Genomic DNA, 19,471 nt, shown 5'->3' on the forward strand with positions numbered 1-19,471 from the left:
TTAAGAGGTTCACTTTTCTCTTGTAGGTGTTATTGTGTTCCTGCAGGCGGGACGTGTGGCGCGTCTTTTTTCTCAGCGCCCGCGGGGTGAGCACATAGGTCACATTTCTGTCTGTATCCGGGACGAGGAGTCGAGAAACTGATAGAGAGACAAGGGGGGGAGGTAAGAGAGTGTGCGAGGGCCAATCAGATCGTCCATCGGGCGTTTAATGACAAGGTGGGAGGTCTCTCGGGCTTTTAGAGCCAGTTATTTTACTACATCCATGCATTTCTAACGAGCCCAGAACCCAGACACAACATTAAGAGAGCAGAAAAGTCCGTCAATGAGTCTCTACTCCTGGTCGCCATCGGTGGATATGGATCTAGTCTAAGTAGTGTTTTTTTTTTTTCTTTCTTCATGACCCGCTGGATGCGCTCTTCCATCCCCCGCCGCACTTGTTGCGCACAGACTGCTGAGACAGGAGCGAGGAGGACGCAACAGGTGCACGCTGAGCATCCTCAAGGTGAGTCCTTCACTCCCATCTGTTGTGTGCACGCCGGGTTTAATGTCTCCTCATTCTTCTTTTGTTTCAAGATTAAGAGGAGCTGGAGAAGATTAAATGCGGATTTGAGGATCACTTTTCTTTTTTTTTTTGGACGAAGCGCGCAAAGACCCGACAGGATGCCGGTCCTGACCAACATCGATGTCGCCAATAAGTTACAAGGGAATTGGCTTTCCTATTTCCCGGAGAGTCAGGCCGACTCCGTCCCCCCAGACGACAGCCTGACAAGTCTCCACTGGCTGCAGAATTTCTCCATCCTGAGCTCGGATCCGGAGCGACCGCAAGGAGCGGGTCACGGCTGTGCGTCTGCGCAGCAGCAGCAGCTCTTCCTCCGGCGGATGGGCTTCCCCACGGGGGGCACCGAGTCCCCGTCCAGTCCTCCTGCAGGGGACACCGCCGCCACAGGGATGCCCCTGTACCTCGGGAGCCCGGTCACCTCTGGCAGTGACCCCGCGGCCACCCGCTTCTCCAACTGCGCGCACATGGGGAGCGGCGGTTACGCGCAGATCCAGGCCAGCCCGCCGGTGGAGGTCGACTATAAGACCAACCCCAAAGTCAAGCCGCCGTACTCGTACGCGTCTCTCATCTGCATGGCGATGCAGGCCAGCAAGCAGCCCAGAGTGACTCTGTCCACCATCTACAACTGGATCACGGAGAATTTCTGCTACTACAGACACGCCGAGCCCAGCTGGCAGGTAATAGAGACCGACTTTCTATTATGGATGAGTCAGATGAAGTGGTGAGGTGAGGGAGAATTTGACTCCATGTCACAAAAACCATTGTCCCAAAGTATATATATATTTTTTGAAGCAAATCATTAGTTGAGGCAGATACACAGGAGACCCCCGAGCAGAACAAATAAGGGTCTCATTTGTTCCTCGATGATTTCCATGACAAGTGTTTTTTTTTCTTCTTCTCTCTCTCTCTCGCTGAAAATTTCCATCATTCTGAAGGAGGCTCATGGGGCTTGTCTGAGTGTGTGTGCGCGTGCGTGCGTGTTAATGAGGGCTCCTGAGAGGGATGGCAGCAAAGCACAGCAGATCATGTTGAAGATGCTTCTTACTAGGAAGCCTCATTAGCTTTATTTGCTGGCCTATACAAACAACAACAATACCCTGCCAGCACACACCTACACACATGCTACGATCATACATTTATGCTAATGTTGTGGTGTTAATGAATACACAAGTCTCCATAACTGTTTTACATATCTGGTAATAGCTGCATCTTTAAATCCATGTCAACATTTAAAGAAAAATCAACCTACATGTTATCATTAATGTTGAGGTTTTGACTGCAGCAACAAGGCTATGTATTTCTATATTTTTCTATATTTCTCAATATTTAGGAGAAATGCTTCTTCCAAACGACATTTTATGTGTGAAGAACCAAGCGAGATGTTGATTTTTTGTTGTGTCTTTTTGTTTCCGCAGAACTCCATTCGCCACAACCTGTCGCTCAACAAGTGTTTCCGGAAGGTTCCCAGACAGAAGGATGAGCCCGGCAAGGGGGGGTTCTGGCAGATCGATCCTCAATATGCCGACATGTTTGTCAATGGCATCTTCAAACGCAGGAGGATGTCTGCCAACAGCTACAGCAACAGCGGCGGCGGCGGCAGCGCCCACCGACCGAACCGCTACCACCAGAACATCTGTCCTTATCAGAGCACCAATGGTATTGGGAACAAAAGGAAACACATGTCGGCGAAAAACAAGTCCCCGAGAGCCACGGAGTCCCCTCTTTTGGGGACTGAAGCCCAGAAAGCAGACTTCCTTCGAGGGGACTTCGACCTGGCGTCTGTGTTTGACGACGTTCTCAGCGGGAACTGCAGCACCTTCGAGGACTTGGACATCAACTCGGCGCTGAGCTCTTTGGGCTGTGAGATGGAAGCTTCCATGCAGGCACGTCAGCAGCACTCGTCCGGACTCGGACGGTGGTACGGAGGTGGGGCGGATCAGAGCCAACATGTGAACCACCACCAGACCTATGGCTACATGGACATGAGCTCCCCCGTTTCCATGGAGTGCCTGCTCAACATGGGAGAGCTTCAACAGCAGCCACAGACGGACGAGGAGCTTCTGCAACCGCATCACATGCAGCCGTCGGAAGAGACCTCCTCCACCATGTTCCAGGACCAGCCCGTCGAGGTGGTCCTGCAGTCCTGGGAGGAGATAAAGGAGGAAGCGCACCCCATTCCTCTAACTCTGGATGAAGGCTTCGGCCTGTGTGAGGGCTTCTTTATGGACATGCAGCCATGGGAGCGAGCAGACACCTATTTGTGATCGCTGGGATGTTTTCCCAAAATTTCTCCCTGAAAAACTTATCTGAAAAAACTCTTTTTTCTATTAAATCACAAACTGAACAGTTTGATCAATGACTACAAATCCAACCTTACGAGTCACAGGACGAAGTCAAGCAGCATCTGTAACTATGCTGGCCATAGACTACGGTTACTATCAATAGTTACAGACACATGTTTATTTTTCAGCAGTTTTTGATGATAAATTATCAAAGGGGCTGACTCAATGTTTGCTTCTGTAAATACATCCCTCGCCTCATGGGAGAGCCAGCCTCACTTTTGCCATGAAACATACTGCAACACAAGCTAACACACACACAGCTGATCATGAAAACAAACAAACAAAAAAAAGAACAAGACTTTAAGAACCCAACTTCTATCTTCATCTCAATGGAAACCAGCTACTTTTGTACAAAGAGAACTCAATGAATTAATTAATATATATATATATATATTATAAACCGACAGATATCGCAACACACAACAGGCAAGCGTGAGATGCACCCTCTTGGTGACGGTCAGGAAATGAAATATTATGCACTTTGGGGGGAGGAACAGTTTCAAGAGAGCTTAAATCATTTTTGTAAAGTTAAAGGGCCATAAATGCAAATCTTAGTTATTTCACATTTGTATGTCACATTTTACTGCTATGAGATTAAGACTTTTTTCACTACTAATAAGTACAGGCTTTCTGTCGCAGACATTGTGATGCAGGTCATAGATTACGTTGGGTGTTGGATTTTTCCCTTTGTCGCTATTTTTATTACTTTGTATAGTTTGTCTTTTTTGCAATGATGACTACAAGAACATGATTGTGAAATCATCGGATCAACTTTGTCGTATCACATTGATTGAGTCGTAAAAGCTCTTTATCTTTTCATGGTATCTTTTATTTGTACATTGTTTTTCTAAAGAAAGAAGAAAAAAAAAACACCTCAATGCAATACATGGTGTCAATTAAAGATTTTATGATGATTAAATGCAATTGTGTTGTTTTTTTAAATGATGTGAGAGAGGTGTGGTTATTGAGCAGTCCAGAACACGATTTCTTAAGAAGATCAGTAAATCCGGAAACCTCATCGGAGACATTGAAGTTATTCCTTCAAAAAAAGAAATTAAAAAATGTTACATTTTACAAAAAATGTGTTCATGAAGAATCTTTCTGACTTCAAATAGACAAGTACCTGATTGAAATATCAACAATAAGAACTTCTAATGTTGCAAATATGATCAGAACAGATAAAAGAAAAATATTCACAAATAGAACATGAACATAATGAATGGAGTAATGTTTTACTCAACTATAACCTTAGCAAGAGTGTTAATCTTCAATCAAGTATATTTTCACTTTTACCAGTATTTTGATAAAAAGAGCGCAACATTTTCCAAAGATTCTTATGTTGTTTAGTCAAAGTAAATTGTTATTAGATATGAATAAATTGAAGTGAAAGTGAAAGTATGATACAATACGAAAAAAAAATTGGCGTTTGAAGTTTTAAGTTTATGCAAGAACAAAATACATCTCAAATTGTTGAAAATGTCTTAAAAATTAAAGAGGACACTGGAAAAATATCGAATTATTTAACTGGAGATAATCATAATATGTTGTTTGCAGCCACCTCATACGTCATAGATTATGACATAGATTGGTTGACCGCTGTACACTAAAAAATACAAGGTGAGCTGCCACAATAAAGGCAGTATTATTGTTGTGTGTGTCCTGTCACTTTCCCCTTCCTGGGGCTTTTATTTTGTATAGTCTTTTCCTGGCTTCCTGTGTTGGCTGTCGACTATCAGTCCAATCATAAAGAGTCGGCTCCTGGCCTGAGTCGGCATAAGCACGTTTTATCTGGACGTTCGGTAAACCTCTGACTAGTTCGCCTGAACCTACTTTGCTTCTTGGACGTTATTTCTCGTCACTGTTATTTCCTGTCAGCTCTTTTTGTTCCTTTGGTGAGTTCTGGATTTCATTTTTGCCTTTTTGTGTTTTTTAGTGGATCTAGCTCCTTGCAGCCACCCTTGCTTTAGCTTTGTTGGACTTCTGTTTTTTTAAGTGGACTGGTAAAGACTAAGATTTGGACTCCTCGACGCCATTTTGTGGACGTTTTGTGTGTTACATTGTATTTTTGTGTGTTTATTAAACTGTCTTTTGTAAACCTCTCCCTGGTAACTTGTTATCCTCACCTTCTGGGTCACTTTGCTAGTTAATTTGTTACAGAACGTGCTGACCAGACTGCTCCCCTTCTCCTCTCGGTCTCAGGGAACCACACAGAGCACATCAGGTTCTTTGTTATCTTGTCTCCTTCCTCTTCTATAGTGTAAGGTCTGCCTTGGCTACACAACCCCAGAATCAACTGAGGGTCCTCCTCCATCTCTGGTTGGAGCGAGTATTGTCATAACCGCTGTCTCGGTTAGGCCATTCCCAAGAGAAGGACAAAGCTCACCAGTACGTCATTCTCCGTCCGATCTTTCTCAGGTCCAACCCCAATCTCCACGACATCGGCGAAGTAAGGATCAAGCTCTCTCCTTACATCCTCACCGACCTTATGACTGCGCCATCGACCTGCTACCCGGTGCTCCTCTACCGTCTAGTCGTCTCTATAATGTCTGCCGCCCTGTGTGCGAGACTCTAGAGACATACATCACAGAGTCACTCGCCGCTGGACTGATTAGAGCGTCCTCCTCACCCTTTGGGCAGGATTTTTCTTCGTAGCTAAGAAAGATAAGACTCTTCGAACCTGTATTGATTATCGCGGTTTAAACTAAATCCATGTACGCAATAAGTATCCTCATCCCCTAATTGACCCAATGAGCCGTTTAATCAGGCTGGGGTTTTTACCAAATGACCAAAACCGGTTTCTTCTGTACATTTTTTTGGCTTTATCCTAGGCCATGGTCAACTCCACCCGGATCTAGCTAAGATCAAGGAGTTTACTAAGTGGCTAGTTCCTTAGAACCGTAAACAGTTACAACAATTCCTCGGGTTTGCCAATTTCTATCGCTGCTTTGTAAGGGAATTACAGTAACGTTTCCAATGCCTTAACCCAACTTACCTTCTCTCCGGCTCCCATCCAGATTCATCTCTCCAATTAATCGTGGAGGCCGACGCATTGGACACCGGACTCGGCACGGTTCTTTCAAAGAGGAGCAACCAGGGCGATAAGGTCCACCCCTGCGCCTTTTACTCCCGGAAACTCATCGTTGCTCAGAGGATCTTCGATGTGGTAAACAAAGAGCTGTTGGTTATTGGCTAGAGGGTTCTGAGGTACCTCAAGACTGCAAAGAGACACGCAAAACAAGACCCTGGAGCGTTCTGGCCCCTGACTACCGCCCCGGCCAGAGAGTGTGGCTTTTGACCAAGGACCTTCCGCTCCAAGTGGACTCTTGGAAGCTGGCTCGCCGCGACGTCGGACCACTTGAGGTAGAGCGTGTGATCAACCTGTCTTCTGTCCACCTGAAGCTGCCTTGTTTATTATTTTTTTATTCTTATTTAAGGTAAGGTAAGGTAAGGTAAGGTAAAAATTTAGTCTTTTGTAAACATCTGCCTGGTTGAATATTAAAAAGTAAACCTTAAAAAAGGAATGTTGTTGTTCTAATTATCAATAATAATAAAAAAAAGTTCAGCAATTACTCAAATACAAAAAAAGTAAAATAGAACTAAAAAAAAAAAATGTTATTTTTTCAATTTATGGTTTTATTTTTTATTAATTTACAGTTATTCAAATGTTTTATATTATTTGGCTGTAAGGATGAAAGAAAACACACACAATTTATAATAATAATAACCTGAGAGTGAGAGTTCTATGAGGGATTTGAATTTGAACCAAAATTAAATTAAAAATAATCACAGAGATTAAATATGTCCAAATATGACAAACCTTGATGATTGACCAATCAGAGTGGGTATGGTTATGGTAAACAAGATTTAATCTACAGAAAACTAAAGCCCTTTAATGGGTGGGTCTTAAGATCATTTACTAATGTAAATATTTCAATGAAAAGAGAGTTTTGTACAAACAGACACATACTGATGATACAATAGAGTCCAACATCTACCACCATCAGATTTGATGAAGAGGTGGAGAATTAGATAATTTAATGTGTAAACACTTTAAAGGTGAATATCATCTCCTGATCTTTATGCATCCTTGAGACCTTGAGTCTGGTTAATTTTAAAAAGCCAGATCTCATGTTGACCCTATCCTGATTTTCACCTCCATGCCAGGTATTAACGTTTCCTTTTCCACCTCAAATCTCTTTTTAATTGAAATAGTTGCAGAGAGAAGTAAATGCAGCTTATCCTCGCCCCTTTGCCTCCCCAGCTTCCTGCAGCGGCAGGTCAAGAGTGGAGATCTGTGGCAACTGCTGGAATAATTTGGATTCCTTCAAGCAGCAGGTAGGGCAGTCGCCCACGGGGGCCAAGTGGAGCGGGTCCACCGGCCAACATGCGGGGAATCTCGCTGCCTCGGCTTCCTCCGGCTTTGAGAGTCACTGTCAAGCATCAATTACAACCTTGTGTGTGTCTCATTATACAGTAACTGCAGAATGTTTGTGTTCACACGTTTTCTTTGTCCGATGTGTGCGAAGCCGTCTGTCTGAGAGTGTGTGTACACGGATGCCCCGTGGAGGACCAGATAACACTATCTGCGTGGAGCCAGAGTCCTGCGGTTCTATTCAGCTCGCTGGATGAGGGCACTCAGCACCCGGACATGTTCAAAGAAGAGCTAGGCTGTCACCAAGGCTAAGGGGGCTAATAATGGTTTATAACCTCCCTCTGAGACACTGGGGACTGGTTTGTGTGTTGCCCTGAGAGGGTTACACAGCAGAGGGGCGAAGGCAGGGAGATAGGCAACGCCGGGTGTGTGTGTGGCACTTTATTGCCATCATGGCACCCTCTGGACTGCCTCTGATTAGACTCCGGCATCAACCGGGCTGACCAGCTTTGCTAAAGACGTGCCCCTCCCAGCGTGACATAGACAGAGTGTTTGACTCCCCATTTATTGGGAATCGCCACTGAGCCTTTCTTCACGGGGAGGAGCAGATAGAAGACACATGATGGGGGTCCCTCACTAATTAGATCCCTTATTGTTGCACAAAGCAGCGAGAAAACACCCTAAATCTGCTTTATTGCCACAGAGGAGCCCCTGAGCATGAGATAAGTGTTAGATCACAGATAAATGAAATTTCCTGGCATGAATGTGTCGACATTGTCGGCTTTATTTATGACAATGGGACGTTCGGAGTAACCTTAACCTCATTGAACCTGTGGGAAATTGCCGTCCGGATCTGGTTTCTAAGCCCTCATCACTTATTGATAAGGGCGCAGGCTGGAATGATATTCAATGGCCCGACCATTTGTTAAATTCTCTGCCAGACCTGGCCTGACAGGAGGGGAGGGGCTTTGACAGGAAACACACTTAAATGGGTTTTCCAAGAGACCTGTTTATGTATGAAATGTTAATCAGGTTTCATTTTAGAGCTCAACCATCTTCCGGTGCATTACTTGTTTCCGTGTCAGTGCATTATTCAGCTGTGGCTAGTTTTTTTTTTTTTTTTTTTTGTGCTAAGGAAGCTTTTATACCACCGCTGATTATTTTATCAAGACACCAGCCCTCACTTACCATTCTTTTTTGTATTGGACAAAATCTAAACCCAATCTAAAGAGAATTAAGTTAATTACATACAAAATCACATTTAAAAACAAAATACATATTTAAGAAAGGAACAACAACGATAAATACGATCTGACAAAGACCTAAAAATATATAATTATACAAATACAATGATGAAATTGAGTTAAACAGCACATATATGGACAAATTGATGACCATTTATTGTTTAAACCCCATTCATTGCCTGAGAAATGTCAGCCGCACATGTCAGCCACCACTACTGCTGTTTCCTTATTGTCGTTTACATCCATTCAGATGCTAATGCTAGCTGAGCAGAGCCGATGTTATCCTCTTCCCCTGTACAGTGGATCAAAAGCTGTGGAACGTGTCTCCAGCCACAAGTATCTGGGTGTTTACTGCAGCGTTGACCTCACCTGGAACACCTACATGTCTTGTCCTGTCTACCTTCTGGTAGCAGGGGAAAGTGCCCTGCATATTTTGGTGAATTCTGCACGGATGGTTATTGCAAGGTTGAACCTCTTCTTGGTTGCTTAACACTTCCTATGTGTTTGTTCTGAAATGTTATTTTCTTTTTCTTCAGAAATGCAAATGAGCAAAAAATATACACTCGCACTCACATGAGTCACCTTATCCAAGATTTCTGAGCTGAAAGAAATCATAAAAGCACATGAACAAAATACAACATAATTATATTTACAACATACTCAAGACTGGTGTTTTCCATATATGATTAGGTGGGTTTTACTGCAGCTATTTAACTCTTTCTCAAGATTATGGCTTTTTTCTGAGCTATCTTCACCTTTACGACGATGGAGGTCATTCTCAGTTTCATTAGTGTATTCACTGTGATGTTAATCTCACAGAATATGATGTTATCTAACCCTCCGCTCTTACACACAGTGTTTTATTAAGCAGCATGTAACGATGAATTGATCCTAATTAATCCTACATATTAGTAGTGCCACATTTATGTTTAACCTTCATTAAGCTTGGGTCTAATGTAATTCAACCAACCTGTTTTAATCACAAATTCTTGGTTGTGTTAATAAGAAAGAAGCTGACACAATGCATGCAGAACACATTCAAATAGCAGCAATAGCAACCAACCTTGAGCTAAAAATACAAGGGGTGGCTCATCAGTGGTATTCAGTTGACATTTTATAACGTGAGGAAATTCATTTTCAAAGGTTTCAAAGGGTTTAACAGGATCCCGCTCAGGCTAATGCTGCCCATACCTTGCTAGCTTGGTTCCTCGTAGACAGTTCTAGAGAATGGAACCATATTTCCTCTGAAGTAAAGTAGCTTATCTTGGCTTGGGGTCAAACTCATACCAATCCCTTTCAACGCAACCTTGTTGGGCACTGGATCTTCCTTTTGGTTGCTGATACTGTGGTGTAGAGATAAGCTAGTAAAGAAATCTATTTTTTTCAGACCACTTTCTTGATGCAACTGTGAATCAAGTCAGGGAAGACCGACAACTTCTGGTCTTCGTTCTTTTGCCTAATAATATCACAGCCAAGCAAACATTCCTGTCTGTATTGATCGCTTTGTGTGGAGGGCCAAGCCGACGGCTGTTCTTTGTGACGCTCGTGGTGTAGAAGCGAAGATGTCAGTGTTTTCCCCACTCTTGCCAGAGCAATACAATGGAAAGTGCAGATATATTTACATTCTCACACAGCTTCCACTTTATTGTCAAAGTCATGGAATATCAGGTGGTCATCCTAATGAAGAGACACAGACACTGGGATGCGTAGCACTCTTTTCTCGGCTGACTTATTTTAACATCTTAGTTTCTGTCAAGTGGTTTTAGAATTGTCCTCATTCATTTAGTCCATAAATCTCACTCCTTTGCCTTTTAGAGACAGCATGACGTAAGAAGACTCAAAAGGACGGTGATAAGACAAAATCTTGTTTTTTGTTCTTTCGTAGGCTTTTATGCAGACATTCTCCTCCTGAAGACAGATGATTCAAGGTCTTGATAATAAAGGCATTAGTATGTATCAAACACACTGTTGTTTTGGCATGTGTATGTGTGCTGGCATCCTCCAATCAGGCTCTGAAAGACATTCCTGCCCTGTGCTTTGGGTCTCTGTGGTCGCGGGGAGCGGCTGATTGTCCAGCAGGACGACAGGAGGAGGGCACACAGCTGCCACGGGCACAATAGATGGACCCACACTCATGCCCACACATGGAGGACTGGCCAGGGGGCAGCGTGTCAGGAGGGTGAACACGGACAAGGGGTATGGACATTGAGCCAGAAGTTCCACGACTAACAAATCTCCAAAGGAGTGAAGCATATACTTCAAGCCTCACTTCAGCTCCCACCCACCTAATCAGACTGTCCTGTCTGACTCCCCCCAGCACAGAGAGTGGCAGCAGAAGGTTTTGTCCTCCTCTGCACTGACTTTATATATTTTACAAGCGAGAATAAGCCAGCTACCGTTTGACCTTGGATGCGCTTGAAAAGGCTTTCACTCTTTCATACAGAGTATTTCACTTTCTCCCACAAGGCCGACTGCGGTAATGAAACACAAAGCAAGTCAGGGAAACTCACTGAGAAATAACAGATACAGGATTTTTGCATTGTATGTGCAACAAAAATGTATCTACATCCAGTCGTGTGTGTGTGTGTGTCTGACGTTGCAGGTGTGTGTCCTTCCACCCCCACACACTACATCCTGGACCTCTTGAGGCCGCTGGTTTGCCTCCACATCCCCCTCCTCCACACTCCGTTCCTTCTCCTGCTCTCTGTCTGCACACTGCTGAGGGCTCTTATTTGATTAGCTGCAATTTGCTTTGTGAAGCATCAGAGCATTTGGCACACCAGGGGAGCTCAGCAGCACACACACTCAGGCATGTGTGCGAGAGAAAAGAAGGTTTTAGGAAACCCAAAGATACCTGCAGCGCCAAATCCGGGACATTACGATCACACATGGCCGCGCCAAAGATCCGAATATTAAGGTCATTCGCTGACACAGAGGATTGACGAAGTCTCATCCACTAAATCAGAGGGTAACAGCATGTTTAGTCAACACTGAGTCATTGCATCTGCTGGCTGTGACTTCAGCCTTCTCAGGAAATCTCCTCTGATTACCTAAGTATGACAACACGGCGACACACGATCCCCCTCGCACACTCACACACCTTTTTCTATAATTGATGTGGAGTCAGTATGATTGGCAGGCTTCATTGGATGGAGCCGTCAAATCTCGGAATGATATAATGTCCATATAATGTCGGTGAATGGTTGCGGGATCCGAGGCAAAGACCGGTAAAGCTCATTAAGTCAACTAAGCTTGTATGACTCATACTCCAAAATAACCAAGTCCATGAAACTAGGGCTTAACCCTCCAGTAGAGCCCGGCCGGACAAAAAACAATTACTGCCCCACTGAACTGGTGCTGTTGGTGATGAGGGTAAAGCTGCTTGACTAGATGGGTGAATAAAACAGGACTTAGAAGCATAAGATCTATCTGATGAATAAGAAGGTTTTTCTTGAACTCGTTCAAATAGAAACAAAAATACTCTTTAATTATTTCCTGTAGGAACCAAACACTAACAACTTTATTTCAAATCGTTATTAACAAATCGTATTTCAACTTACACAGGGATATTTCACGTTGGTATCTTCTCTGAGCAGAAGCTACCTTTGGGACTCTTCTTGACAACAAACTATTCCCATGGCAAGGGCTCCTTCTAACACTGCTATGGCGATCATGGATTTAATAGTGTTAACCTTAATGATACTTCAGCTATGGGTACAGGTTAAGAGGTTAAGGTAGATAGATGTACCTGAAAAAATTGGTTATCAGAGACTAATGACAGAAACTATATAGTATTTTCGTCTTCAGTGTTTCCCATCAGGAGTTACTACACATACAGTAAGTCAGCCTCCTTCACTTATCTTCATCATCCTCCCTAGTCACCCCTATACTCGACATCTCCTCATTTACAATATCCATGAACCTCATTGGTTCTCCTTATTTCTAATTTGAAATGGTACCTTCAATTTTATTTTATTTTTGTACAGACAAGCCCCCGTCTGTCCTCTCATGTCCAAACCATCTTAGATTAGATTCACTTTGTCTCCAGACTTCTCCACATGATCTGTCCCTCTGACGTACCCCTTTTAAATCCTGTCCTTTCTGGTTACTGCCAATAAAACTCTGATCAGGCAAACACATTTTAAAAACTGACAGATGGACAACAAGAATCAGGTGAGGGGCCCAAAAAAAGTTACATTTATTCAATGGTCTGTGGGAGAAAAGTCTAATTTAGTAAAATGGAAATAAACGTCAAATTCCAATATTCAAATACTTTCCAATTGTTGTGATTCTAACTTTTATTTAGTAAACAGTACAACCAGATTTCCAAAATAGTTTTTGACACGATGATTGTTAGTCATAAAGGATCGTTGGACAGTTGTGAGAGAGGCTGTTTGACTGACTCACTCTCCTGTTTGTGACTCAGGGGAATCAGTTCTTCGAGTCATATTTTCTACTACTAGATGATGATGCTTATGTTTACAAATACAAACATCGTTCTTTCAAACCCTGGTAAGCAAGAATGAACTATCCTGCAAGCACAGTTAGTCGCTATTCCCCGTGCCATGTATTCTTGTCTCTGTCATGTTTAAATGACAAGCAGGAATTCTGTCTGCTCCCTCTTCTCTTTACCCCACAAGGGGTTAATTAAAACTGATTGGGCCTTCTGAGACCACACCTGCCTCTGACAGGTAAGGTGTCATGTGCGCCTCTTGTGCATGTGTGTGGATATGTGCTCAGCCCATCAGCGGATAATAGTACATCATGTGCTCTGCTGTTTGTGGTCCCGGTAGAGCATGATGTTGCGTGTACATCAGCATTTGTGTGTGTGTGGCCTTCGGTATTTAACTCTGCATATGCATATGATCTCCGTCCGCAGATACATATGCATTTAATGTGATTGTGTTCCGTCTTTGCAGAGCCACTTAAATATCTCACACTGATTAGGGTCTGCTCACTGGAACAAATCGTGGTTCCTTCTGAGATTCACGCCCATCCGCCCGTCTGTCATCCAGAGAGCCACTAGAGCAGCAGGCGCATCTACGCCAGCATCATTACCGGCAAACGATTCAAAAGTCTTCACCTGACGGCTGATATACACGCTGTGTGTAAGCTGTCAATCCCATGATGGAATCAACCTTTTTGAAAAATGTGCTTTTGTTTGCTTTAGTGCTTCCGTGTGCATTAGGAGACAAGTAGGGTGTTTGTGTCCAGAGGTAGGAATAGTGTTTTATAACAGCAGCTGGCAAGGGAAAAGCACACACACACACACACACACACACACACACACACACACACACACACACACACACACACACCCCCACACACACACACACACACACACACACACACACACACACACACACACACACACACACACACACACTCACAAGCACACTTGTACAAAGCTCCCGCTGCTGGGTTGGCAAGTAGTACAGTCAAATTAGCCACTGGAGAACAAAGCAGTCCACGGCCTCCGCAGGGAAAAAGGTGAAGTAAAAAGGCAGAAGAAAGGGTAAGAAAGAGAATGTGGTGGTAAACATCAAAATGTAAAATAAAACAAAAATACCAGCAGCGGCTGTGACAGCAGATAAAGATTGTTTTGTATATGCCAAGTGAACAAAGAAGAATCACGATTGACTTTCAATAAAAGAAACTGCTAAGCTAAGCAACTGTCTACAAGGTTTAATGAAATATTGCATTGTAAAAAATACTTTCTCTCACATATTTCTCCTAAATTTCCAATGCTTAAAAAAAACTGTGACTTGTTTTTCTTTTGTTTTATCATATTTCAGCAAGTTTAGTTCAACTAATTATACCACTGGGGATGCTGTGATTTCATCAGAAATCTTGGTTTTATTATTTTTGTTTGTTGACTGGAGAAGTTTGAGATTAAATGACTTTTGGGTGACTATCTATAAACATGTGTGCGGACAACCATCAATCTGGCTTTTTTGCAAGCAAATGTTAATTCACATTTGATCAATTCTTTGGGTTCACAGTCTGGAGGTCTGGATGGTCTGGAGTTTTATTTTCAAGGTTTTGCTATGGGAAAAGTGATTGAGTGCAGAGAGACACTGGTGTCAATCATGGTGGGGGGCCCACCGATACACCGATAGATCTGGGGGTTTCGGGATCGCTGGTGATGACCCAATTTAAGGGGTGGCAAAGAAAGGATTCTGGCCTGTCTGTCTTTTCATTATAGACGTCAATGCTTCCAGTATGGAACAAGAATACGATGGAAATGGTATAGAAAGCAGCACATGAGTGGCTTATTGATGCTATTGAAGGGCCGACTGTCTGTCACACCACAGAGTGTGACTGACAGCCGGTCCTGCAGGAAATATCTGAACGCTCACATGAGCAAGGGTTTAGATTTGATTGAGCCTTTAGAAATATATGATTTTAAGAATTAATAAGCACACACAGAGGCCTATATATCTCCAGGGAGTCACTTGAATTCTGCATTTCAAGAGAAATATCTAGAGAACAGATAGAGAATAGAAACCATCTCGCCTGATGTCATATGTTCTTATATCATGACTTCTAAAGCCAAAAGACAGTTACACCTCATATATATTGTCAAATAAAAAATACTGACAGTAATTCAATATATATTTAATCTCTAATTGGATGAATTAGATTAAAAAACAAGTATTCTAGAGTCCACAACACACTGTTTTCAAACCGTCAGCACTTCTTTCTTCCATTAGAAGATTCTCGTCCAAGTGTCTGTTGAAATGTAAATGTTAAAGTGAGTCACGTTAAAAGCTTTGAGTCACAAACTTGTTCACCTTCCAGCATTTTCTCTTTCAAACTTGACTCACCCACAATAAAAGGGAAGAAGAGAAGCCCCATTTTACTATTTTACTCCTGCAGAGCCAGTTTACGTGTTTCTGGCCAAACTCTATTGACGTGGACTGGTGTGGGCAGACACGCGGTCCAATCCGTCCTCCAACATTCCTTTATTTGTCTGCACCTCCATTAATGACCTGTAGTCTGCTCATTGTGTAGTTGTGTGTCTGGCTGGCGAGCTGGCAGGGCTTTGGCCAAGAGAAAGTTGTGGGCAGAACTCATTCAGTCATTGGATACTTTGAAGTTGTATGTGTTGCTGCTCTCTTTGAACAAAGGTTAAGAAAAAAAATGAATCTAACTTACTCAAGAGTTGAAGAAGGACACTCTGTGCCACTCTGTGTGTTTTCAATTAAAACAGTAAAAACAGTTTGCTTGGATTAGAAAACAAACTGTGTTGACAACCAAGGGTTTTGTTTAGTTGATTCTTCATCTTTGAACAGTATATCTGTTCAAGTAATGCAATCGTACATAATATTTGTTTCGTATAAAAAGGTTGAATTATGAATTACTTATTGAGATAGAATTAAAAAAAGAAAACTTTCTTACATCTTCCAAGTCATCACTTCTGGCTCCTATGAAGGCTGTGAGTCAAGTGTCAATTTAGTTCTGAAGACATGAAAAGTACCTACAGTGAAACTTTGATAAAACATACAATAAAACAAAGTCTTAAATCATCTATGTTGAGTCGAACTAAGGCACACAATAGAGAAAAAGGGTGAGATTGAACAGAAGAAGTGTAACATGCAAGTGGAACATTTCATTTTCACGATTTCCTGTCAGCAAACAAAAGGGAATCTTCTTTTGTGGAGGCTCCAATTCCTGCGCTACGCCCCTTCTGTGGCGGGCTGAGATTAGGTTCAGAGCACATCACTGGGGTGAGGGGTGTGAAATCATTTGTGGTTGTAATTATGGGCTCCCCTCTCCAGAGTAATCATGAGCTATTAAAAACCACCCTTGGCCCGGGCCCCCACCCCCAGGGCTGCCGGTTCCAATCTCTGCTGGGCTGAGGATAACCACTCAAATTCTGCGACGGACACAGTGGAAGCAGGATTGCATTTATGATTGATATATTATCTCGACATTAGTGTCAAACAGTTGTCTATATTGCTGTGGTGGACATTTTATCCAACTGTTTTATTAATTATGTATTTATCACTTTTGAATCTCATTCTAGGTGTTTTCACTCATCAACTCTTCAAGTCCTGGTTGAATGATCACTCTTCTATTATTGCAGAGAGTCAATTAAACATCTAAATGTCGAACTTAATATGCTTAACACTTTGACATGAGGGGCAATTGGAAATCATTGACCAGAGAATGATTTGTTTGCGTCACAGGCAGGTGGAAAATGGAAATGCAATCTGTGTTCAACAAATAAAACCTGATTTTAATCATTCGTGGTTCAGTTTGAGCGCACATAGGTCCTTGCTCCTACTTCTTTCCTACTCAATCCGTTCAAAACTCAACACAACTTTTAGGACATGGAAAGTGGGACAGGAAACTGACGAGCTCACCTGATTTATGGGTTTGCATTTCTATCAAGAGTATTCCAAATGAAACACAAAGGGTGAGATAAATGTAGGGTAGACATGTTAGGGTTCAGGATTTCCGCCACCTCTTCACCAGGTGACTGTGACCCATGCAACCCTAAAAAATAAATAAGCGGTAGATAATAAATGAATGAAATGCAGAGTTATAATTGAGGGTATAAAAAAACACAATGTGGATCTTGTGTAATGTCTCCACCGCTGCATATGTATTTCTGGAAGCTTTCACCCAGAGATAACACAAGGGTCTAGGAGCACCTTGGCAAAGAGCTGCACTTTCTGAGTCACTTACCTACGTTCTTACCTACTTACCTACGTCTGTCAACAGTATTTTTATAACCTTTGATGACTGGCGTCCTGTCCAGGTCGTCCCCTGCCTCTCGCCTGATGAAACTAGGATAGGCTCCAGCCCCCCTAGCAACCGCCACAAGGGAATAGGAGGTAGAAAATGGATGGACTAACGTTGTGTGCTGCAAAAAACGACACAAAAACAACATCTTAGAAACAATCTCTGTTTGTCCTTGACTGTCCAGTCTCATAATAAAAAAAGTGTATTTTGTTTTCTACTGTTCAACAGCTAATTCCAAAGAGAGGTTTGCTAAATCAATACAAATATTAAAATCTAATAATATTCTTGTAGGATTCGGTTAGACAAAACATGTGCAGTTGATGGAAGGAATTTACCGACGTCACCTGTTGGGTATCATTGATACGTTTTAGGAAAACTACAAAGTCAAGTGTGAATTACAGGAACTCCACGGGTGGAAATGATGGGATGCAGATCAAAGATGAAAAGGAGAACAAAAGCCATCGATGAGATGGTGTGAGTTGGCTGCAGACTGAACTCAGTTGGAAATTATTGTCACTGTATTGTCTCGAACCCAGCAGGACAGGGGGGAGAGTGAAGGGGGCCGAGCAGAGGAAGAAAAGAATAGAGTGAGGAGGAGGAGTGTTTATTCCCTCCTCTACTCACTCTTTTCCCTCTCTTTTTGTTTCCTCCTTGGTGTGTGCCCTTCTATGTACACACTCTTTGGCACACTTGAATCTTTTACTGATTACCTCACACACGTCATGTCTTTCTGGAGGGCTTTTAACGGTTCGGAGGATTATCAGGCAGCCGGGAAGCGTTTAACCCTTTCAGTGCCCTCTCTGCCCCCAAGTAGCAGCTGACAACTGACACCAGTTTCTCTTGTTCATTCACCTGCTCCAGATATTAAATGGACCACGTCAAGCTGGACTGGGTTGTTGCCTAATAGGAAAACCGAATCTATGTATTTAAAAATGCTTTTTGAAAGCATCACATGTGTGTGTCCACCAGTATATTTATTACCTACATTACTGGAGACAAGCTGGCTGTGTTGTGTTCCCTCAGTCACCTGTATAGCCAAAATGATATAATCATGGTTAGGATATGTTGGCTCTGCCACTATGATCCATATTAAATTAATTTATGTAGTCATTAGCACGATGATGTTATCTCACTCATTACGTTTTATCTGGTTGTATCTTTGGCTTTATTTTTCTTAAAACGGATTGACCCAACACATAAGGTTTTGGGGATACAATCCTCCAATCTCATATATTGTTACTTTTGAGTCACTAGAGAAATGCTTTCACTACATTTGTAGAACTGTGAGTTTGATTATCAGGCAAGTTTTTAAATTGATCCTTTCACAACCTAAACTAAAAATGCAAAGATTCTCTGCTGATTAACACTTGTGTTATGTCTGGGTCAGTGTGACACGAAGGCTCGAAAACAAACGTGTTTGAGGTATCCCTTGTGCTGACTCTGGGTCAAGGGGAACGACCTCCACGACCAATGTACACGATTTATAGAAGGCAGAGAATTTGTTTAATGCTGGGTCACCTTGAGACTGAGATAACACAATGATTAAGACATCTTGTGTTTTAAGTAAAAAAAACTACTTAACTCAAATTTCTTGTCAAAAGGCTTTCTGATTGTTATTCAGCACTTAATTTCAATATTTTTTTATCACAAAATTGGGAATCCATGCTATGCTCTCTGCTTTTCATTCTAGAAAATCCATTGTGGTGATGTTTTTTTAGTTGATTGTGTTGCTCATTAATACTTTGTATTACGAGATAGCTCACATTATTGTTGTTTGTATCATCTCTGAGGTGGTCGTGGACCAGTCTTCACTCCCGTCCGCATGTTTTCCTCTATTTTATGTGTTCGTCCTCCCCATCCTTTTCCTTTCACGCCCGCATTTACCATGACAAAAGCTGCCTGCAGGGACCTTCTCCCGTGTATGGCAGTGGCCACCGCAGAGTACAGTCAGAGGCCCTTTCACCGCTGTAACCCACCCAGGACCATAAAGACCCAGGCAGACCCGGTTAGGCCCCCCTGTAAACCTGCAGCACCACAATTATTGTGTCTGCCAACCCCAGGACCGGTGTTGGGGGCAGGATCCTCACTGTTGGGTTTATGTACTGGGTTTTTGTCAGCAGCGACAAAGGAGGGGTCAGTTTTATGTACCCTGTAGGTTAGAGCTTCAGTCTGAATGGACAGGAAAGCTGTTGAGGACAAATTG

At 42.7% G+C, this 19,471-nt stretch overlaps 1 protein-coding gene across 2 annotated transcripts; it reads left to right on the plus strand.

The window, feature by feature from the left end:
- Window positions 1-3,502, plus strand: foxj1b (forkhead box J1b). Of its 2 annotated transcripts, XM_087782729.1 has the most exons (3): window positions 1-502; window positions 574-1,236; window positions 1,975-3,502. In XM_087782729.1, exons 2-3 carry the CDS (start codon window positions 661-663, stop codon window positions 2,821-2,823), a joined length of 1,425 nt encoding a protein of 474 aa, XP_087638855.1. In that variant the 5' UTR covers window positions 1-502; window positions 574-660; the 3' UTR covers window positions 2,824-3,502. The 2 variants fall into 2 exon arrangements, with proteins under 2 accessions (XP_087638855.1, XP_087638854.1); XM_087782728.1 differs by having other exon boundaries at window positions 1-1,236.
- Window positions 3,503-19,471: the final 15,969 nt, after the last annotated feature.

Source organism: Callionymus lyra, chromosome 2 (assembly GCF_982586985.1).
Source record: "Callionymus lyra chromosome 2, fCalLyr1.hap1.1, whole genome shotgun sequence".
In the NCBI taxonomy this organism is placed as follows: Eukaryota; Metazoa; Chordata; class Actinopteri; order Syngnathiformes; family Callionymidae; genus Callionymus; species Callionymus lyra.